General features: G+C 45.0%; 1 protein-coding gene across 1 annotated transcript in view; it reads left to right on the forward strand.

Moving 5' to 3' along the window:
• fhod3a (formin homology 2 domain containing 3a) overlaps positions 1–24,625 on the forward strand; it is a 66,034-nt gene that overhangs the window by 37,799 nt on the left and 3,610 nt on the right. Inside the window, 21 exon segments of the mRNA XM_029122846.2 lie at positions 216–310; positions 1,712–1,823; positions 1,897–1,991; positions 3,366–3,509; positions 3,604–3,830; positions 8,956–8,985; positions 9,331–9,516; positions 12,428–12,639; positions 13,766–14,149; positions 14,357–14,930; positions 14,932–15,082; positions 16,238–16,378; positions 16,860–17,018; positions 17,387–17,569; positions 18,949–19,068; positions 19,733–19,894; positions 20,235–20,425; positions 21,612–21,816; positions 22,178–22,201; positions 22,751–22,961; positions 24,421–24,594. Of these exon segments, the coding sequence (XP_028978679.2) occupies positions 216–310; positions 1,712–1,823; positions 1,897–1,991; positions 3,366–3,509; positions 3,604–3,830; positions 8,956–8,985; positions 9,331–9,516; positions 12,428–12,639; positions 13,766–14,149; positions 14,357–14,930; positions 14,932–15,082; positions 16,238–16,378; positions 16,860–17,018; positions 17,387–17,569; positions 18,949–19,068; positions 19,733–19,894; positions 20,235–20,425; positions 21,612–21,816; positions 22,178–22,201; positions 22,751–22,961; positions 24,421–24,594 (3,780 nt within the window).

Genomic DNA, 24,625 nt, shown 5'->3' on the forward strand with positions numbered 1-24,625 from the left:
CACAGTAATAACTACATTTTGGGAAAACATTTGTGCACAATGCTGGCATGTGTTTAAACCGTGTGACACACGTGACCGTTTTAACACACCAGCAGGAGTGATATATACATGTTCAGAAATTAACCAAATTCTAAACTAGAGGAATGTTCACTTTAACTGCTTCCTGTTTCCCTTTTCATCTTTCTATTCCTCCATCTCCTTCACATGTTCTCCAGCCCTGGGCCAAATTATGCTCTACGTTGATGGGATGAATGGAGTAATCAATCACATTGAGACCATCCAGTGGCTCTATGCCCTTATTGGATCAAAGGTGAATAGAACAATGTGTCTTACTGTACAAACTGCACTGCAGAACACTGTCTTACTGTACAAACTGCACTGCAGAACACTGTCTTACTGTACAAACTACACCGTAGAACACTGTCTTACTGTACAAACTACACTGCGGAATGCTGTCTTACTGTACAAACCACAGCAAAACACTGTCTTACTGTACAAACTACACTGCAGAACACTCTTACTGTACGAACTACACTGTAGAACACTGTCTTACTGTACAAACTACACTGCAGAACACGGTCTTACTGTTCAAACTACACTGCAGAACACTGTCTTACTATACAAACTACACTGCAGAACACTGTCTTACTGTTCAAACTACACTGCAGAACACTGTCTTACTGTTCAAACTACACTGCAGAACACTGTCTTACTGTACAAACTACACTGCGGAATACTGTCTTACTGTACAAACCACTGCAAAACACTGTCTTACTGTACAAACTACACTGCGGAACACTGTCTTACTGTACAGACTAAACTGTAGAACACCGTCTCACTACAATCTACACTGCAGAACCCTGTCTCACTACAGACTACACTGCAAATCACTGTCTCACTACCAACAACACTGCAGAACACTTTTACTGTACAAACTACACTGTAGAACAATCAATCAATCACATTTATTTATAAAGCCCTTCCGGCCTTAAACCCCAAGGAGCAAACAACAGTAGTGAATTTCAGTGGCTAGGAAAAACTCCCTAAGAAGGCCGAATTTTAGGAAGAAATGTAGAGAGGACTCAGGCTCAGAGGGATGACCAGTCCTCTTCTGGCTGTACTGGTTGAGATATTAAGAGTCCAATTAGAATAATTAATAAATGTATCTGGTCTAAATCCAGAGTCTATTTAAATTTAGACTAGGCCAGAAGTATGACCAGATGGACAAGGACAGGGACAGCAACGGGCCCCCCAAAGCAGGTACTCCGCAGTTGTGGACCAGGACCTCATGTCCTCCTAAAGTTTAAAACTGGAAGAGACTGGGAAAATAGAACACTGTCTTATTGTACAAACTACACTGCAGAACACTCTCTCACTACAAACAACACTGCAGAACACTGTCTTATTGTACAAACTACCCTGCAGAACACTGTCTTATTGTACAAACTACACTGCAGAACACTCTCTCACTACAAACAACACTGCAGAACACTGTTTTAGTGTACAAACTACACTGTAGAACACTGTCTTATTGTACAAACTACACTGTAGAACACTGTCTTATTGTACAAACTACACTGTAGAACACTGTCTTATTGTACAAACTACACTGCAGAACACTGTCTTACAAACTGTACACTGTTCTTTTTGAATTGTCTCTCTCTGTCCTGTTGGTCTCTTTGGCATCCTGTCGTCTCTGTTTGTCCCCCAGTTCCGGCTGGTTGTGAAGACAGCTCTGAAGTTGTTGCTGGTGTTTGTGGAGTATTCAGAGTCCAACGCCCCTCTACTAATAGAAGCTATATCTACTGTGGACACCAAGAGAGGTACCTGCCTACCTGTCAGTTAGTCAATTAAAGAGTGATTGACAGACAGTTTGACCAATGGTTGTGTCTATAGGGTGTACTCGTTGGTCTAATGCCATGGAAATCTTAGCCGAGAAGGATGGAGTGGACACAGAGCTTCTAGTGTACACTACAACCCTCATCAACAAGGTACTACACACACACACACCATACTATGACCCTGCTATAAACACACACACCATACTATGACCCTGCTATAAACACACACACCATACTATGACCCTGCTATAAACACACACACCATACTATGACCCTGCTATAAACACACACACCATACTATGACCCTGCTATAAACACACACACCATACTATGACCCTGCTATAAACACACACACCATACTATGACGCTGCTATACACACACACACCATACTATGACCCTGCTATAAACACACACACCATACTATGACCCTGCTATGAACACACACACCATACTATGACCCTGCTATGAACACACACACCATACTATGACCCTGCTATAAACACACACACCATACTATGACCCTGCTATAAACACACACACCATACTATGACCCTGCTATAAACACACACACCATACTATGACCCTGCTATAAACACACACACCATACTATGACCCTGCTATAAACACACACACCATACTATGACCCTGCTATAAACACACACACCATACTATGACCCTGCTATAAACACACACACCATACTATGACCCTGCTATAAACACACACACCATACTATGACCCTGCTATAAACACACACACCATACTATGACCCTGCTATAAACACACACACCATACTATGACCCTGCTATAAACACACACACCATACTATGACCCTGCTATAAACACACACACCCTACTATGACCCTGCTATAAACACACACACCCTACTATGACCCTGCTATGAACACACACACCTTAATAAAACCCTGCTTGCCAATACTGAGTACCGATACCAAGTACTCAAAGCTGCACTAAGTAGGATTTGTTTCTTCCCCTATAAACATGTTGTGGGTCTATGCAGGACGTTGTTTCTCTGCTCTGATGCTCGTGCGATAGTAAACTGTGCGGGATTCTTTTCATGCTCAGCTCTTTCATTTTTCTTCTGCCCGCGGGCTGTCTCTGGACATTTTATTTTGCTTCTCCAGTGTTGGAGTTAGCTGTTGTTGTGGTTCTGCGCTGCCAGCATTAGCATACTCACTGAATTCTCTGCTGGGTTGTGTCAAATAATGTTTGACCAATTTGCTTGTAATAAATTCGTGTTTTTCCTGTTCTCTTGAGAATTTAGAGCTTGTACTCTACTTGTGTCATTGCTGACAACTCTGTCGTCCTGCTCTACCAATCTGAGTTCTGTATTGTTTACTTGTATGTTCAGAGGCAACTCAACCATCGAGTTTCACTTAATGTTTCCATGGCGTGGTATCTGCATATGAGTACGAATACATGAGCCCAGTATTGTCCCGATACTGGTATCGCTATTGGTGCATCCCAATTGCTGACCATCATATTCTATATTTATCCTATTCAGACCCTCTCCGCGTTACCCGACCAGGACTCGTTCTATGACATGGTAGATGTCCTGGAGGAACAGGGGATGGAGGGTGTGGCTAAGAGGTTTCTGGGCCGGAGAGGCACAGATTTGGATCTCATGGAACAGCTCAATATATACGAGGTGAACAAACCTAACTGTCTAACATGTAGGTCATTGATGTTGATCTGAAATAAGGTGTCAACATCTTCCATTCATTTCTTCTACTGCCCTTCAGGCAACTCTTCGTCACGAGGATGGTGATGAAGACTGTCTGCCACCCCCTGGGATTTCTGGACGCAAGGTCAACCTAGGGGGCGGGAACAAGAGGAAGGGCCTGGAAAGGAGGCGGAGCCGCAGAGCCTCCCTTGGACGATCTGGGAACGCCTCTCCCTGCAGCCCGTCTCCTCAACGTTCCAGGTTTCAACGGTTCAACGGACTGGGAGGAGAGGACATGAGTGAGAGGTGAGAGAGGGGCAGCTGAGGGGGGAGAAAGGGGATTAAGAGAGAGGGTGGGTGGGTGGTGGAGGGTGATTATGACCAAGTGCATCTTGGGATCCAATTTACAGTCAGGTTTGAAACAGTTCTCCATGAAACACCCTGACTCCTTTAATCCAGTGTACATTCGTATTTGAAACAGTTCTCCATGAAACACCCTGACTCCTTTAATCCAGTGTACATTCGTATTTGAAACAGTTCTCCATGAAACACCCTGACTCCTTTAATCCAGTGTACATTCGTATTTGAAACAGTTCTCCATGAAACACCCTGACTCCTTTAATCCAGTGTACATTCGTATTTGAAACAGTTCTCCATGAAACACCCTGACTCCTTTAATCCAGTGTACATTCGTATTTGAAACAGTTCTCCATGAAACACCCTGACTCCTTTAATCCAGTGTACATTCTTATTTGAAACAGTTCTCCATGAAACACCCTGACTCCTTTAATCCAGTGTACATTCTTATTTGAAACAGTTCTCCATGAAACACCCTGACTCCTTTAATCCAGTGTACATTCTTATTTGAAACAGTTCTCCATGAAACACCCTGACTCCTTTAATCCAGTGTACATTCTTATTTGAAACAGTTCTCTGTGAAACACTCTGACTCCTTTGTTCCAATATTCTTACTTCAGAGCACTGAGTACCATATCTGTTGGAACAATGTAAGTTTACAGTTCAAAGGTCAAGCTGTAAAGGGTCAGATGCTGACCCTGGTCTTGTATGATTGGAGTCCTGTGGCCTGCCCCCCAGACTACAGTGTAACCCCATAACATATGTCATGTGTGTTTCTCACAAACAGAGCATGTTGAGCACTCATGCACTCAAACACACAGATACACACACAAGGAGGACAGTCTCTTCATATAAGTATCTTCAGGACAATCAGACCACTTCTATACTACAACGCTTCAGTGTCTCTACTATAACACTGTAATCTCATTCACACTGCAGTCTGTCTCTCTGTGATCTCATTCACACTGCAGTCTGTCTCTTTGTTATCTCCTTCACACTGCATGTCTGTCTGTCTCTTTGTTGTCTCATTCACACTGCATGTCTGTCTCTTTGTTGTGTTATTCACTCTGCATGTCTGTCTGTCTCTTTGTTGTCTCATTCGCCAGCCGTAATTCCACGGTCACTGTCCCCGCCTCCAAGGAGGTGACCCATAGAGGTATCCAACACCCCTCCCCCCAACGTCTGCCCTACCTCCCCCAGTCCCCCTTTCACCTCTTCTCCTACGACCTCAACGATGAACAGTCGTCTCCGGCAACCAAACAGGAAGTGGACTTCAAGGCTGCTTCTGCCAGGTTAGGAGCCCCCCCCAGAGGACTGCAGTACCCATAATTCCTTAGATTCCTCTTCACTGGTTGCCAGCTGTTTGAAGCTGTTCCACTGCAACTATTTCTGTTCCACTGCTTTCACTTCTTTCAGTCTGTTTCTTCTGTCACAGTGCTTAGGCACCTCACTGCCTGCAACCTTGGTCACTGGGTCTTACTTCCTTGTCTTTCTAACGCCTCCATTGTCTCTGTTACTGTGTTAAAAGCCTCATGTTCTCCGCTGCGTTAGAAAGTCTCACTGCTGCCTCAAAACTGACCCAGCCAGTGGGAGACTTCTTCACCTTCCACTGCAGTGGCACTGTCTCCTCCACCCTTCAACACATCAGGTCTGTCTCCTCCACCCCTCAACTCCTCAGGTCTGTCTCCTCCACCCCTCAACTCCTCAGGTCTGTCTCCTCCACCCCTCAACTCCTCAGGTCTGTCTCCTCCACCCCTCAACTCCTCAGGTCTGCGCTTGGTTTCTCGTTTCTTCCTGCTCTTTCCCCTTTCTTCCGGTCTCCTGCTCTTCCATGTTGAATACTTATTCTGCTTCTTAAAAGACAATATTCCTCACTCCTCTTCTCCAGTTCATATAGTGGACCAGTACAGATTTCTCACCTATAATGATATTTAGTTTGTAGACAGCATTTAAAATAAGCAAAAAAATTACCCAGCAACAATTACAAAATTTGAGAAACCAAAGGTCAAAACACCTGTACATCTGTAGAGAAACCATGACAGCAGATCAAAACACATGTACATCTGTAGAGAAACTGTGACAACAGCTCAAAACACCTGTACATCTGTAGAGAAACCATGGCAACAGATCAAAACACCTGTACATCTGTAGAGAAACCATGGCAACAGATCAAAACACATGTACATCTGTAGAGAAACCATGGCAACAGATCAAAACACATGTACATATGTAGAGAAACCATGGCAACAGATCAAAACACCTGTACCTCTGTAGAGAAACCTTAGAAATAGATTAAAACACCTGTACCTCTGCTAAAAGCTCCCATTCTGCAGTTTTCTCCTCTTCCTTCTGTAGACACTTTACCTTCATTACAGATGGTTCTCTGTTTGTGTGACCTTTTCTCCTTTGTGTGCTGTGTCTAAGTATTCAGGAACCCACACCTGTTATCACATGTAACTACATAAGATAAAACCTTTACGTTTTTATTGCATATCGCTATCTAAGATAAAGCCTGAACATAAAAGCTACAGTGTGTCTTTGACTTCTTTTTGCTTTAAAGGAATGGATTAGGATTTTTGGCCAAGAATTCTCCATTGTCAGAAAAGTCATGGATGACATTGTTGTGATCCTGCATTCCGTATGAAGGAAGATGTCACTTTGTGTTATAACAGTTGTTAACTAGCGTTAGCACAGTGCCTGGAAGTCTTTGGTGAGAGCTAAACTACTAGTTGCTCCTAAAGACTTACGGCCACAGTGCATTCACTAATTTGGTTCCTATAATGATTCCAATTCGTTTTGTTTGAGGTTTAGCTTAAAAAAATACAAATATATATCTCGAAAGGTAATTTTATGCATTTTCAACATTCTTTTTGTGGAGGTGCTATGTAAGGGATAATACATAAAGTAACATTTTATACACTGATGAGCCAAAATATTATAACCACTCACAGGTGAAACAAGTAACATTGATCATTTCCTAACAAGGGCACGTCAAGATCTGGGTAGATTAGATTGTAAGTGAACAATCATTTCTCGTAGTCAATGTGTGGGATGCAGGAGAAATGGGCAGGAGTAAAGACCTGAGCGACTTTGACAAGGGCTGAATTGTTACGGCCAGATGACTGGGACAGAACATCTCTGAAACAGCAAGGCTTGTGGGGTGCTGCCATCAGTGGTGGTGAGTACCTACCGACCGTGGTCTGAGGAGGGCCAAACCAGTGACAGGGTGTTGGGGGCCCAAGGCTCATTGATGTGGAAGAGCAACCAATGCTATCCTGTGTGGTCTGACAAAAGGTCTATTGTGGCACAAGTTACAGACAATGTTGATGATGGTTATGGGAAGAATGTGTCGCAACACTCAACGCATTGTACTTTGCTGCATTTGGGGCTGAGTAGCTCAAGAGAACCCCTGTCCTCTGTGGGTGGGATATATGAGGCAGCAAGTAAACATTCTGTCCTGAAAGTTGATGCATTAGAAGCAGGAAAAATGGGCAAGCGTAAGGATCTGAGCGACTTTGACAAGGACCAAATTGTGATGGCTAGACGACTGGGTGAGAGCATCTCCAAAACTGCAGCCCTTGTGGGGTGCTCCTGGTCTTCAGTGGTCAGTACCTATCATAAGTGGTCCAAGGAAGGAAAAGCGGTGAATCAGCGACAGGATCATGGGAGGCCAAGACTCACTGATGTGAAGGCTCGCCCGTGTGGTCCGATCCAACAGACGAGCTACTGTAGCAAAAAATTGCTGAAAAGGTTCATGCTGGTACTGATTGAAAGGTGTCAGAACACAGTGCATCGCAGTTTGTTGCGTATGAGGCTGCGTAGCTGCAGACCAGTCAGGGTGCCCATGATGACCCCTGTCCACTGCCGAAAGTGCCTACAATGGGCATGTGAGCATCAGAACTGGACCAAGGAGCCATGGAAGAAGGTGGCCTGGTCTGATGAATCACGTTTACTTTTACATCATGTGGATGGCAGGGTGCGTGTGCGTTGCTTACCTGGAGAACACATGGCGCCAGGATGCATTATGGGAAGGAGGCAAGCCGGCAGAGGCCGTGGGATACTTTCGGTAATGTTCTGCTGGGAAACCTTGGGTCCTGCCATTCATGTGGATGTTACTTTGACACGCACCACCTACCTGAGCATTGTTACAGACTATGTGCACCCTTTCATGGCAACGGTATTCCCTGATGGCACTGGCCTCTTTCAGCAGGATAATGAGCCCTGCCACAAAGCAAACATTGTTCAGTAATGGTTTGAGGAACACAACAATGAGTTCAAGATGTTGACTAGGTCTCCAAATTCCCCACATCTCATTCCAATCGAACATCTGTGGGATGTGCTGGACAAACCGGTCTGATCCATGGAGGCCCCACCTAGCAACTTACAGGACTTAAAGGATCTGCTGCTAACGTTTTGGTGCCAGATACCACAGCACACCTTCAGAGGTCTAGTGGAGTCCATGCCTCGACGGATCAGGGCTGTTTTGGCGGCAAAAGGGGGACCTACACAATATTAGGCAGGTGGTCATAATGTTATGGCTGATCGGTGTATATTATCAAATTTCAATCAATCAAATGTATTTATAAAGCCCTTTTTACAACAGCATTTGTCACAAAGTGCTTTTACAGAGACACCCGGCCTTAAACCCCAAGGAGCAAACAACAGTTGTGTTCTTATTGTATAGTTCTAGATACCAATCTGTCATAAAGACAATATTTTTGTTTGTGTTTAACTCGTCTTGTGTGTCCTCACCACTTTTTGATCTGTAGTACTTTAAGAGAATAGCTGTATTTGTCTTTTTAATACGTGGAGTATAACTGTGTTTTTTTACCTCCTATCAGAAAAAGGGCATCATGTAAGCCTCACCTTGATGGGGCTGCTGCCCAGTCCTTCCACACAGGGTTTAATGCTACCTAGGGTTTGTCTTCACCTACAGAGCCCTGCAATCTGACATGTCATTAGTCTAACAGATTGTAAGCTTAGCACATCTGGACATCAGGCTAACTGCTAAGGTTTCTAATGCGCCCCCTCCCCCAGCTTCCAGTTTTACTCACCCTAATTATTCTCTCCACAGAAATGGAGTTCAGTGGACAACCACAGACAAGTGAGAAGTTGCTGTACACACATTTATATGCACACTTACATATTCACAATATGCACTTACACATTCACAATATGCACTTACACATTCACAATATGCACTTACACATTCACAATATGCACTTACACATTCACAATATGCACTATAGGTTCATGTACAAATATACATACAACTAAATATGCACACTGTAAAATATTGTTTTTAAAAGTATATTAATCACTTTGTCATCGTCAATTCATCAATGTTTCATTCTCTGTTTATCTGTCTCTCTGTTAACTCTCCTTTCTCCTTTCTTGCCTGATCTCCCTCTTCTCCTATTTCTCTATCCTTGCTCCCTCCCTGTGTCAGGCCTGCTCTGGGTGGTCTCATCTCCTCCTCCTACAGACAACACCAGGAGTCCCTGGCCGCCGAGAGGGAGAGGAGGCGCGCGGAGAGAGAGGAGCGTCTGCAGAGGATTGAGAGGGAAGAGAGGAACAAACACAACAGAGACTATGTGGACAAAATGGAGGAGGCCAGGATGGCACGGGATGAGAGGTGGGTTGCATGGGATGAGAGGTGGGTTACAGGGGATGAGAAGTGGGTTACAGGGGATGAGAGGTGGGATAGACAGGATGAGAGGTGGGTTACAGGGGATGAGAGGTGGGATAGACAGGATGAGAGGTGGGATAGACAGGATGAGAGGTGGGATAGACAGGATGAGAGGTGGGATAGACAGGATGAGAGGTGGGATAGACAGGATGAGAGGTGGGATAGACAGGATGAGAGGTGGGTTACAGGGGATGAGAGGTGGGTTACAGGGGATGAGAGGTGGGATAGACAGGATGAGAGGTGGGATAGACAGGATGAGAGGTGGGATAGACAGGATGAGAGGTGGGATAGACAGGATGAGAGGTAGGTTACAGGGGATGAGAGGTGGGTTACAGGAGATGAGAGGTGGGATAGACAGGATGAGAGGTAGGTTACAGGGGATGAGAGGTGGGTTACAGGAGATGAGAGGTGGGTTACAGGGGATGAGAGGTGGGTTACAGGGGATGAGAGGTGGGTTGCACGGGATGAGTCGTGGGTTGCACGGGATGAGTCGTGGGTTGCACGGGATGGGTCGTGGGTTGCACGGGATGGGTCGTGGGTTGCACGGGATGGGTCGTGGGTTGCACGGGATGGGTCGTGGGTTGCACGGGATGGGTCGTGGGTTGCACGGGATGGGTCGTGGGTTGCACGGGATGGGTCGTGGGTTGCACGGGATGGGTCGTGGGTTGCACGGGATGGGTCGTGGGTTGCACGGGATGGGTCGTGGGTTAGACGGGATGGGTCGTGGGTTAGACGGGATGGGTCGTGGGTTAGACGGGATGAGTCGTGGGTTAAAAGGGATGAGTTGTTGGTTAGGCTAGATCAGAGGTTGATGAAACTGGATGAGAGGTGGGTTAAATGTATCAAGTAAACACACACACACACACACACCCAAATGTGTTTGACATGTAGAGGACAGGGAAGGAATGGTTGACATGCATCCAGATATATATAACCAGACTAATACAGTGTTGAGACCCACAAGAAGTAAACCAACATCTGGTTTTCACTACACATCTGCTACAGAATAACACCACAAATATAGTAATGTTTCTCAAACAATACTCACTCTCATACAGACGTACACACACACACACAGGTACACACACACAAACGCACACACAGGTACACACACACAAATGCACACACAGTAACACATCTCCCTCTGCCAGTAACACAAGCCTTGGCTTCAGGGTGAATGAGTTATGAAACGGTTCCTGATGTTTAATTGTTTGTAGGTTAGAAATGTGCCCTTTACTACCAGAAGTACATAGAAACACAACTGTTTCCTCACTTTGTTGAAAATCTGCCTGCAAGGTGGTTATGTTGGCTGAACAATGTGAGAATGACAAGCTCCAGTATTCCACAGGTTCTATAATGCAAGTTGATATTCACAGGAATATTTTGCCAGTTCAAAAGGTGTTGCTTTATTAACATACTATACACAATAAACAAAAAAGCATATACAGTACTATAACAGAATATACACCCTTACATAATAAACATAATAGAGAATATACTTGCAAATATATGGATAAGAATTTACAGACAAGCATTCAAAAAGGTTCCTCATGCAAACGGACACACACACACACACACACACACACACCTGTGTTAGTGTCTAATTTCCTCTCAAGTGGATGTGGAACACTGAAGCACCTTACATTCAGGAGGGACGGAAAAGGGTGGAGGAGGGGCTGGAGAAAGAAAACACAGAGGAGGGAAAGAGAAATGAAAGACTGTGTAAATAGTGGGGGACATTCACTCCTGACCTGGGAGTCATTCATTACACTGTTGAAGACTAGATAGAAAGAACAACATCATGACAGCATGTGACTTCTTAAACAGGCTTAGTCTGAGTCCACTGTAATGTTGAACAGTCCTAGCAAGACCCACTCATTCTTTCTCCAATTCTATTTCATTCTTGATGAGAGATTGGGAGAATATATTAGAGGATGAGAGATGGAGAAAAGAAATGAGAGGATGAGAGATGGAGAGAAGTAATTAGAGGATGAGAGATGGAGAGAAGTAATTAGAGGATGAGAGATGGAGAGAAGTAATTAGAGGATGAGAGATGGAGAGAAGAAATGAGAGGATGAGAGATGGAGAGAAGTAATTAGAGGATGAGAGATGGAGAGAAGTAATTAGAGGATGAGAGATGGAGAGAAGAAATGAGAGGATGAGAGATGGAGAGAAGAAATGAGAGGATGAGAGATGGAGAGAAGAAATGAGAGGATGAGAGATGGAGAGAAGAAATGAGAGGATGAGAGATGGAGAGAAGAAATGAGAGGATGAGAGATGGAGAGAAGTAATAGAGTGAAGAAATGGAATGAAGAGAGGAGAAAGAAAGGCAATGAGAGATCAAGAGTGAGAGAAGAAAATAAGGAAGAGTGGCGAAAGACAGTAGAGAGATGGTTTAGGTTTAATCTGTGAAAAATGGGATAAGGAGAAAGAGAGAGGGAATCATGAAGAGGGAGGGGAGGAGTGTAAGAGAGAGGGAAACATGAAGGAGGAGGGGAGGAGGGGAGGAGTGTAAGAGAGGGATAACTGTTGAAAGGGAAGGAGTTGTCAGAAAAGAAGAGTGTGTGTTTAGGAGTTTATAGCGGTGACATCACCTGGAGGAAACACACTGCAGGCTGTCTGTTGGCTCCTTCTACACATTCAGGCTGTCAACTTCTTTCTCCCTCTTTCCCTGTTCCTCCTCTCCATTTCTTCCCTTTTCTTGTCCACATCACCCTCTTTCTCTGTGTCATCACCCTCTTTCTCTGTCATCACCCTCTTTCTCTGTGTCATCACCCTCTTTCTCTGTGTCATCACCCTCTTTCTCTGTGTCATCACCCTCTTTCTCTGTGTCATCACCCTCTCTTTTCCCTCCCAGATATAAACACGTGGAACGTTTGGCTGCCGAAGAGTTTGAGAGGGACCGCGTGCCCAGGTCACGGCCTGACCTAAGTCTGAACTTTGACCCAGCGGAAGCCTGGCACCCCACCTCATCCTGCAGCCCCACCCCCTCATCCTCCGTGGCATCTCAGGACGAGGAACCAGACGGAGAACCAGAAGGACCTGACACAGAACCAGAGGAAGAGTGTGGTAAGGGAACTACAGTATGTAACTGTTTAGGTGTGTGAGTGTGTGTGTGTGTGATATAGATCCCTGTTACACTGTGATTATGTCACTGTTTGTGTGTGTGTTATCTTCAGGTGAATACATGTATTTAAATAGCGTGTTGGGTGATTGTAATGTATGTGTTCTTCTTAAATGTCTCGTAGGTTTAAAGTTGGCTAAGGCTTGTGTTTATTATTATAGTTGAGTGAAAACATGAACCCCACTACCTTAAGAAACAGGTTCTATGAAGCTTTCCTTTATATATCGTAACGTGTGCACGTGTGCGTGCATGCATGGTTGTCAGTGTCATGTGTGTCTCTGTGCACATGTTGTGTTTTTTCCCTGTAATTGTGTGTTCCAGAATATCTGTTAGTGTAGTAACAGTACAGTGTGAGCAGGGTTGCTTTTGAATTAAAACCAGAAGGTTGTCGGTTCAAATCCCAAGTGGACGCTCTGGAGCAATCACTCTTATCCTCAAATTGTTTCAGCTTGTTGCCATTTGAACCCCAGAGCTGCAGGTGTTAATATAGACCTAGAACTGTTTTGGAGGGCGACCTGTTTTTGAAAGACCTTTTTTAAATGTGTCTTACAAAAACATCTGGAGGAGGGGCGGAAGTGGTCCTGCAGTGATGTAGATGTGTGTGTGAATGTGTGTTGATGTAAACAGGGACGTTTCCTGCTCATATCCTGCACCCTCACAACCCACCATTGAGTAACCACCATCATGTAGAAGTGGGGTTTATTTCTGCTTGTTTGTGTGTCTGTGAAGGTGACACCAGCTCTTATCGCATGCCAGCATCTCTACAGTATAATAGCCCCTGGTAAATCATGACTAGTGAGGACATTTTGCCAGTTCAAACTTTAATAAATGGCTTTCTTAAGCTTGGAGTTAAGGTTAGAGTTAGGATTTAAATGAGGTTAAGGTCAGGGATGAGAGAATGGTTAGGGTTAAGTATAGAAAACAAACATGCGTGTGTGCGTGTGTGTTTGTGTGCGCGCGCGCGCGTGTGTGTGTATCTGTTTGTGTGTGCGTGTGTTTGTGTGCGTGTGTATGTGTGTTTGTGTGTGTGTGCTTCTAACCTGTAGTTTTTTCTTCTTCACTGTGGAACAGAAGACCTAAAGCCAGAGGATTTCACTTCCTGTCCAGAACCAGAGGAGACCAAGGCAGAACCTGGTCAAGAGGACCTGAAAGAGAAGAAGGAAACAGAAGAGCCTAAAGAGGAAGCAGAAGAAGAGAAGGAAGTCAGAACATCTGAGAAGGAGGGAGAAGAGGAGGAAGAGGCAGAGACACCGCCGGAGAAGGGGGAGAGGGAGGAGGAAGAGGCACCACCGGAGAAGGGGGAGAGGGAGGAGGAGGAGCAGGAGGACAGCGGGATCCTGAGTGACAAAGAGCGACAGAATGAAGAAGTGAATGAGAAAGACAACTGCTCTGCCTCCAGTATCTCCTCTGCCAGCAGCACCCTAGAGAGAGAGGAGAGGGGGAGCACTGACAACGGTGAGAGAGAGAAAGAAAGGAGAGAGGAGTGAGAGAAAGAGAGAGAGAAGAAAAGGAGAGAAAGAGATCACTGAAACTGGTCTGAGCTGTCTGTCATCCCTGCTTCTCTCCCCCTTTTCCCCTCATCCCTCTATAATTTCTAATTCGTCTTCATTTAACCCTGTCTCCCCTGTTCTCATCCCTCCTCTCATCCCTTCCTGTCTTCAGGCCACTGGATCCAGAGTGTCAAGGATGTGGCTGTAAATGAACAGTGCAGCAACATCCTCCACAGCAAGCTCTTCATGTTGGACATGCTTTACTCGCAGAGCCCCAAGCCCTGTGCAGACGAGGAGGGAGAGGAGGGAGGACAGGAGAAAGGGGAGGAGGGGGAGGCCAAACTGGAAGCCAGCCAACCACCGGGCGAGGGAGAGCAGGATGAGAATGCCCAAAAAAACGTCTCCCCGGAAAAACACCCAGAAAAAATAGGATCTAATTTGAACGTCCGGGCCTTTGCAGAGAGATTTGGTGATTTGGTAAAGGGCTTGGGGTCCCCCCCCACCCCCCTCGATAGCCCCCCTTATGAGGCTGATGTTGAAATAGAGAAGCCCCCTCCACTACCCCCCAAAAAAGAGTCCGACACCATCTGGGACCAGCTCCTGGCCAGTCCTCGGGAGCTCCGCATCAGAGACATCGACTTCACCGACCTGAAAGAGGAAGATGACCGAGACCTTTTGGACGTCGGTCTGATGGGGGGGTCAGACTCCCTGTGTCACCCTCCTCCCCCCACCCCCCAACCCTTACTGCCCCCCTCCTCCACCCATGTTTGGCTTCCCCCCTCCTCCGCCCATGTCTGGGATGAGAGGCTTGCCTCCTCCTCCTCCCTTCTCTACAGCCCTGCCGTCTCAGCCCCTGTTCCAGAAGAAGAAGAAGACCATCAAGTTGTTCTGGAGTGAGGTGGGTGGCTCTGCTGATTCACTGCTGATTCTGGTTCTGGGTGGTTTAGGTCATTTTTTCTTCTAAGTACAGTTTCCTTAATGAATGAGAAATCACTGTTACTGATCGTGTTGATTGAGCATGTTGAGTGATCGTGTTGAGTGATCGTTTTGATTGATCGTGTTGAGTGATCTTATTGAGTGTGTTGAGTGATCGTGTTGATTGAGCGATCATGTTGAGTGATCGTGTTGAGTGATCGTGTTGAGTCATCGTGTTGATTGAGTGTGTTGAGTGATCGTGTTGATTGAGCATGTTGAGTGATCGTGTTGAGTGATCATTTTGATTGATCGTGTTGAGTGATCGTGTTGATTGATCGTGTTGAGCGATCGTATTGATTGAGTGTGTTGAGCGATCGTGTTGATTGAGCGTGTTGAGTGATCGTGTTGATTGAGCATGTTGAGTGATCGTGTTGAGTGATCATTTTGATTGATCGTGTTGAGTGATCGTTTTGATTGATCGTGTTGAGTGATCTTATTGAGTGTGTTGAGCGATCGTGTTGATTGAGCGATCATGTTGAGTGATCGTGTTGAGTGATCGTGTTGAGTCATCGTGTTGATTGAGTGTGTTGAGTGATCGTGTTGATTGAGCATGTTGAGTGATCGTGTTGAGTGATCATTTTGATTGATCGTGTTGAGTGATCGTGTTGATTGATCGTGTTGAGCGATCGTATTGATTGAGTGTGTTGAGCGATCGTGTTGATTGAGTGTGTTGAGTGATCGTGTTGATTGAGCATGTTGAGTGATCGTGTTGAGTGATCATTTTGATTGATCGTGTTGAGTGATCGTGTTGATTGATCGTGTTGAGCGATCGTATTGATTGAGTGTGTTGAGTGATCGTGTTGATTGAGCATGTTGAGTGATCGTGTTGAGTGATCGTATTGATTGAGTGTGTTGAGTGATCGTGTTGATTGAGCGATCATGTTGATTGAGCATGTTGAGTGATCGTGTTGAGTGATCATTTTGATTGATCGTGTTGAGTGATTGTATTGATTGTGTTGAGCGATCGTGTTGATTGAGCGATCGTGTTGATTGAGCGATCGTGTTGAGCGATCGTGTTGAGCGATCGTGTTGAGCGATCGTGTTGAGCGATCGTGTTGAGTGATCGTGTTGTGTCCAGGTGCATCCATCAGATTCCCAGTACATCGGTAGCCGGAGTAGTGGAGACTCTCTGTGGTCCAAACTGGAACCGGTCAGAATCGACACCTCCAAACTAGAGCACCTCTTTGAAACCAAGTCTAAGGAAATACCGGTCACCAAGGTAACCATAGACACACATTTAACCCAACTGTGTTAAATTGAGGCAGGGGCGGGGCAGGGCGGGGGATCAATGTTGACCTCTGAACCTTTGAACTGTAGCTCCACTCTAAACCCACGGCTGGTGGTAAATCTAGTACCATTCAGATCCCTTGTAGAACAGTTTGGCGATCCAGACACAAAGCCTTGCAGTGGTCTGTTCTTGTTTTGAAAGTAAAACAGGTTCAAAACGATGTGGAGAGGGAAGTGGTTTAGGTTGCAGACCACCTTGGATTCTTCTGAATTCAGACTTCAGACTGTCTGGGTGATTGGAGTGTCCCATACATAAATATGTGTATCGAAAATATATAAATAAAATGTATGGGTTGGATATATTTATTAAATACATTAATATATGACAGCCAGTTTTGGAATATAAACATGTCTTTGACTAGTCTATCTGTGAATGATGTGAATGCTTTAACATTGTCTCTGATCCCCGTCAGAAAACAGCAGCAGATGGGAAGCGTCAGGAGGTCATTGTTTTGGACTCCAAGAGGAGTAACTCCATCAACATCGGCCTGACCGTCCTCCCACCCCCCCGCACCATCAAAACCGCCATCCTCAACTTTGACGAGTACGCACTGAACAAGGAGGGCATCGAGGTGAGAGATGAAGAGGATCATGTAGACGATAATAAAGATGGTGAAGAGGATGATTATGGGTCAGAGGTTAAGGTTAGGCACTTCAGGTAGTCACTCAAAGAGCAGCATTTTCAGGTTATTTAGAATTCCAGCCAATCCTTGTTCAGCATTATACAGTATACAACTTTAAACCACCAGAGGGCTTTATGTAGAATATCAAAGATCCTGCAGCTTGACTCAGATGAAAAAATCTTCAGCAGAAATCTCAGGCCATTCTTTCCCTCACCTCACAGCTGACCGTTTAACCTGGTAGTCATCCCTGTCCCTCCCTGTCCTTCTCCCCCATCCCTCCTTCACCCTCCATGTCCCCCTTTCTACCTCAAATGTAGAAAATCCTGACGATGGTCCCTACGGAGGAGGAGAAGCAGAAGATCCAGGAGGCCCAGCTGGCCAACCCCGACATACCCCTGGGCTCAGCAGAACAGTTCCTCCTCATTCTGTCCTCTATTAGCGAACTGTCTGCCCGCCTACAGCTCTGGGCCTTCAAGATGGACTACGAGGTCACAGAGAAGGTGTGTGCACGTGTGTTTGTGTGAGCTGTCTTGGTCCTCAAAATCAGCACATTATTACAAAGAGACATGTTTTAGTCAAACTAAAAAAGCTTCTGGTCTGTGAAATTGATTTCAAAGACAAATCAAGGTTGTCAAATCGTCTGGTTATAAATATGTAGGGAATAGTTTAATTTGGACCGTACACAAAAGCATAAGATTCAAAAACATGTTGGTTCTCCTCCTTGAACTTCACTTTCAGGTTTACAGCCTTGCACATGAGGGGCTGTTCTGTAAAGTTTACAGAAAAGCTCCTCCTGTGCTAGGCTGTAAAGTTTACAGCCTTGCACTGGAGGAGATGCTCTGTAAACTTTACAGACTTCCACCAGTGGTAGTAGAGTTTTAATGCATGGTAACCATACATGGTAACCAACCATACATGGTAACTATACAAGGTAACCAACCATACATGGTAACCATACATGGTAACCAACTATACATGGTAACCAACTATACATGGTAACCAACAATACATGGTAACAATACATGGTAACCAACCATACATGGTAACCAACCATACATGGTAACTATACATGGTAACCAACCATACATGGTAACCAACCATACATGGTAACTATACATGATAACCAACCATACATGGTAACTATACATGGTAACCAACCATACATGGTAATTATACATGGTAACCAACCATACATGGTAACTATATCATGCAACACACACAGATGTATTAATGGACATATGGACACTGGAAAGGCACGCTACCTAGTCACACAGAGAAATATGGATGTATACACACAGAGATGATGATGGTGTGTGTGTGTGTTTTTGTTTGTGTTTTTGATTTTGTATGTGTGTGTGGGTGTGTTTTTAATTTTGAAAATTGCATTTGTGTGCGTGTGTGTGATTTTGTGTGTATGTGTGTTTGATTGTGTGTGTGTGTGTGTGTGTTTGATTTTGTGTGTGTGTTTTTTGATTGTGTGTGTGTGTTTGTTTGTTTGTGTTTTTGATTTTGTATGTGTGTGTGGGTGTGTGTTTTTAATTTTGAAAATTGCATTTGTGTGTGTGTGTGTGATTTTGTGTGTATGTGTGTGTTTGATTGTGTGTGTGTGTGTGTGTTTGATTTTGTGTGTGTGTGTTTGATTTTGTGTGTGTATGTTTGATTTTGTGTGTGTATGTATGTGTGTGATTTTGTATTTGTGTGTGTGTTTTGGATTTTGTGTGTGTTTGGTTTTGTATGTGTGTTTGTGTGTGTGTATTTTATTTTGTTTGTGTGTATGTGTTTTTTATTTTGTATATGTGTGTGTGTGTTTTAGATTTTTTATATATGTGTGTGTTTTGATTTTTTTTATAAATGTGTGTGTGTTTGTGTGTGTGTGTAGGAGGTGGCAGAGCCACTGCAGGATCTGAAGGAGGGCATGGAGCAGCTGCAGAAGAACAAGACGCTGCGCTACATCCTGTCTACGCTCCTCGCCATAGGAAACTTTCTGAACAGCACCAACGTGAGTTTCCCACTCAGACTTTTTTCCCACTCAGGACTAGAAACCAGGGGCACTATAACTCCCCCTGCCGTGTCTCTCTAATATGAGATAGGTGTCATTAAGACCAGCTTATTCCTTGGGAAGTTTGCAGATCTCATTTGAAAGAGGGTTAGTAAGGGAAAAGGTTCAACTCCATGCCTTTTACAGAGTCTAACAGCAAATTATTTCAAAAAGTTCCCATTCCCATTCTCTCAGGCTAACGGCTAACCACCTGTATTCCCATCTCCTCAGGCTAATGGCTAACCACCTGTATTCCCATCCCCTCAGGCTAACGGCTAAACACCTGTATTCCCATCCCCTCAGGCTAACAGCTAACCACCTGTATTTCCCTCCCCTCAGGCTAACGGCTAACCACCTGTATTCCCATCCCCTCAGGCTAACAGCTTACCACCTGTATTCCCGTCCCCTCAGGCTAACGGCTTACCACCTGTATTCCCGTCCCCTCAGGCTAATGGCTAACCACCTGTATTCCCATCCCCTCAGGCTAATGGCTAACCACCTGTATTCCCATCCCCTCAGGCTACAGGCTAACCACCTGTATTCCCGTCCCCACAGGCTAATGGCTAACCACTTGTATTCCCATCCCCTCAGGCTAACGGCTAACCACCTGTATTTTTCTCCCCAGGCTAAAGGTTTTGAGCTGAGTTACTTGGAGAAGGTTCCTGAGGTGAAGGATACAGTGCACAAGCAGTCTCTTCTGCACCATGCTTGTTCAATAGTTGTGGACAACTACCCTCAGAGTACTGACCTCTACTCAGAGATAGGAGCCATCACACGCTCTGCCAAGGTGTGTCACACACATTCAATTATTTACTGATTGTTAGCTTGCTAGCACTATTGGTTTGTTGGTGGGCTAATTGATAAACTGTATTTGCTTATTCATTTATACATTAATTGGCCTGTTGCCTAGTAGGTTTAGTAGTTAATTGGTTAATTGAGCAAACAATATTGTCTCTTTTTATTGACTATTTCTTTTATTGTGGATTTATTGACTAGTAGACTGACTGGTAGACTGATTGACTCCATAATTGATTGATTAGTGATTGTTTAATTAATAATTGATTCATCAGGGATTGATTAACTAATGACATTGATCAGGGATTGATTAATTAACCCTGTGTCCTCAGGTGGACTTTGACCAGCTGCAGGAGAACCTAGCACTGATGGAGCGCCGCTGCAAAGCATCATGGGACCACTTGAAGGTGATTGCCAAGCATGAGATGAAGCCCACCCTGAAACAGAAGATGTCTGACTTCCTGAAAGACTGTGCCGAGAGGATCATCATTCTGAAAATAGTCCACCGAAGAATCATCAACAGGTAACCAAGGAGACACACACACACACACACACACACACATGCTTCCTAAACACTAGAGGGCATTATACTATTGGTTCTGAACTTGGTTCTGAGTTTTTTATTATAGCCTTCTAATCAGGACCAAAAATACTGCAGGTTTTTATTATAGCCTCCAATCAGGACCCAGAATACCGCAGATTTTTGTTATAGCCCTCCAATCAGGACTATAATACTACTGGTTTTTATTATAGCCCTACATTCAGGACCCAGAATACCACTGGTTTTTATTATTGACCTCCAATCAGGACCAGAAATCTGTTGGTTTTCATTATAGCCCTCCAATCAGGATCTAGGATACTGCTGGTTTTTATTATAGCCCTCCAATCAGGACCCAGGTTACGTCTGGTTTTTATTATAGCCCTCCAATCAGGACAATAATACTACTGGTTTATATTATAGCCCTCCAATCAGGACCAGAAATCTGCTGGTTTTTATTATAGCCCTCCAATCCGGACCCAGAATACCACTTTTTTATTATAGCCCTCCAATCAGGACCCAGAATACTGCAGTTTTTTATCATTGCCCTCCAATCCGGACCCAGAATACTAATGGTTTTTATGCTAGCCCTCTAATCAGGACCAAGAGTATTGATGGTTTTTATTATTATATATTTCTAATCTGTTAGGACACGTGCTGAATAAATGTATTTACCATGTAGAATAGAACAGCAGCAGTATTCCAGGTCCCCAGACTTCAGGACCCCTTCCCTAAAGGGGATTTGAGTTATCACCAATAGTACTCTGGGCCTCCAGACCTCAGGACCCCTTCTCTAAAGGGGATTTGAGATAACACCAACAGTACTATGGGCCCCCAGACTTCAGGACCCCTTCTCTAAAGGGGATTTGAGATAACACCAACAGTACTATGGGCCCCCAGACTTCAGGACCCCTTCTCTAAAGGGGATTTGAGTTATCACCAACAGTACTATGGGCCCCCAGACTTCAGGACCCCTTCTCTAAAGGGGATTTGAGTTATCACCAATAGTTCTCTGGGCCCCCAGACTTCAGGACCCCTTCTCTAAAGGGGATTTGAGTTATCACCAATAGTTCTCTGGGCCCCCAGACTTCAGGACCCCTTCTCTAAAGGGGACTAGTGTTATGTAGCTTCAGTCTTTTCTCTACAATAATGATGTCTCTCCCCACGACAGGTTTCATGCTTTCCTGCTGTACCTGGGACATCCAGCCTACAGTATCAGAGAGATCAGTGTCCACCGCTTCAGCAAGATCATCAGTGAGTTTGCTCTAGAGTACAGGACCACCCGTGACCGGGTTCTGCAGCAGAAACAGAAACGAGCCGACCACCGGGAACGCAACAAAACCCGCGGCAAGATGATCATGGACGTCAATGCACCCGTGAGTAGAGTAAAGTCCAGACACACACACACACACACACACACACACACACACATGATCAAAGCAATGTGAGGTTTACAGACACCACTTGTCCACTCTGGGCCCCAAGCCTTTTGTCTGGATCATTAGTTCTTAGAATCTCTTGACCACACATCTTCCTCTCATCACGTTACACCCCTCAAAGTGCTCTAGATGGAATCAGAACTGAAAGGTTGCATCTGTTGACGCCGATGTCTCGTTGATGACCTTTCCTTAAAGTACTGTGCTCTACGTCTGCATTGCTCTCCCCTCTGAGTATCTTTTCTCCTTTCTTCTTTTTTGTATTTTTTCTCTTACCTCTTCTCCACTCTTCCCCCTGTAGTCAGATGATGAAGAGGAGCAGGAGGTACCACGCTGTCCGTCTGTCTGTGTATTTGCATGTGTACATGACATCGCCGTCACTACATTGTTTCGGTCTTGTCAGGGTTGTCCCAATGAAGCTCAGTGACAAGTTACGGCTTAACCCCCCTACCTCACTGTTCAACACTAACCTTAACAACAATGCTAACGTTATGCCTAATCCTAACTGCAGGTATTTTCATTTTGACATTATTTTCAGTTTAACAATATATAGTAGTTTCACAATACCCATTAGTTTGATGAAACACACTAGTTTTATAATACACAATAGTTTGGTGATTTTTTGGTAATAGACAATAGTCAGTATTGACTAAATGGCTGTGTTATTTAACCCAACATCGCATGTGTTCTTCCCTGGCCTGATCGTGAGTGTTTTTGTGTAACTAACTCTGATTTATTGACCTACAATGTGGCCAAGCCAGCAATATCTGTATAGCTGCATTGATTCTTTGTGCTGTACAGAAGGACTAACCAACAACTGTGTTTCGTTGACTGGATTCTTCTTACAGCTTAAATTTTCTCTTCTATTCATCAGTCCACAGGACGGTGTAATGCTGGCAGCAGCAGCAGCGCCCCCAGTGGTGTGGTGGAGTGTGTGCAGCCTCAGGGATTGGGCCATGCAGAGGATGCAGCCGAGCATGAGTTCATGAAGGCAGTACTGAAGACCAGCCTGCAGGGTGGCGACAGAGAGGTCTCGGGGGTGCCAGGGCTACGCACACGTACCAGGTCCCGTCCTGGCCGAGGTGGTGAGGGAGATCACACACACACACACTTACACACACACACACCTACACACACACACACACTTCTACACACACACACCTCTACACCCAACCACACACACACACACCACACATACACACCTCTACACCCAACTACACACACACACACACAGTCTTGTGGATGCATCCATGGAGGAGACCAGTTCTGAGTCTACATGGCGCAATCATTATATTTTTCTATGAAATACTCTAGAGATTTGTCTGTGTTCTGGTGCCAATGCAATGCTGCCTCCAGGCTGACAAATGTTTTAAGTAACATGTTTGTAGACACAGGGCTGATTTGGATGAAATATTGAATCGGGATTTTGACTTTGACAATTATTGCAATTACAGTTAGGATTTGCGATTTTCAAACATGGCTGCGTAGATTATCTCACTTATCATAGAGATCATAGTCTACATAATGGGCTATTAAACTGAATAAAAATCTAGTTAAAGTTCAGTGTTTTCTATTTTACACTTATTGCCAATTTGAAGGTGCAGCTTGTGTCCAACTATTTGTGTCCCTGCTCATTTAGTGGTGTTTGCAGTGTTTGCTAGGTTTCTGCCGTTGCCATGGCTGGTTGGTCAACATTTCTCAACCCTTGAGGGACATTTTCTCCCATATTAAGTTTGTTTGTAGGCACCGACATTGAAGATGAAACTTTTAATTACCATCCTGTTGTGTATGTGGGACAATATATCTTAGTGCCACTCGCTAGCTTGAAGCAGACGCAGTTGCAGTGTTAACTCAAACATTGAAAAATCCTCAAGTATTTCAACAAAAAAAGTCCAGGAATTTAAGTTATCTACAAAAATACCTACAGCACCTGCAAGAAAAACAATTACGGACATACGATGCATGCCCGTTGCCTCGCGTGAAGCGCAATATCATAAGTTGGCAATTTTGATATTGCACATGTCAATATTGCAATTTTGATGCTTTTTCTATGAATTGTGCGTCCCACACACATCAGTAATGTATGGCTGAAATGGAAGTCGACAGATTTTACTACCTGAGTAAGTTGCCTTGGACTAATTATCATTGCAGCCCTATTTGTTTCTATATCCCTGCACCTCCCTCTGTCCTCCCTTCACCCTTCTCCCTCCACCTCCTTCTGTCCTCCCTTCTCCCTCCACCTCCTTCTGTCCTCCCTCCACCCCTCTCCTCCCTGCACCACCCTCTGTCCTCCCTCCATCTCTCCCTCCACCTCCTTCTGTCCTTCCTCCACCCTTCTCCTCCCTGCACCTCCCTCTGTCCTCCCTTCACCCTTCTCCCTCCACCTCCTTCTGTCCTCCCTCCACCCCTCTCCTCCCTGCACCTCCCTCTTTTCCCTTCACCCTTCTCCTCCCTCCACCTTACCTTGTCCTCCCTCCCTCCATCTCTCCCTCCATCTCTACCTCCATCTCTCCCTCCTCCATACCTCCACCCTCTCTCCATCAGGCCGTATCCAACAGGCTTGGACACCAACCATGGTGGTGGGCCCGGAGTCTCAGAGGTCTGGCGATGATGAAGCTGATGAGATCATGGAGCGCATCGTGAGGTCGGCCACTCAGGGCCCAAGTCAGAGGGCAGTGCCCCGGGAGAGACGAAGGTCACGAGCCAACCGCAAATCACGTACGTCCTCACTCACAGCCAATCATGCGTG

This window comes from Esox lucius, chromosome 10, assembly GCF_011004845.1.
Source record: "Esox lucius isolate fEsoLuc1 chromosome 10, fEsoLuc1.pri, whole genome shotgun sequence".
Classification (NCBI taxonomy): domain Eukaryota; kingdom Metazoa; phylum Chordata; class Actinopteri; order Esociformes; family Esocidae; genus Esox; species Esox lucius.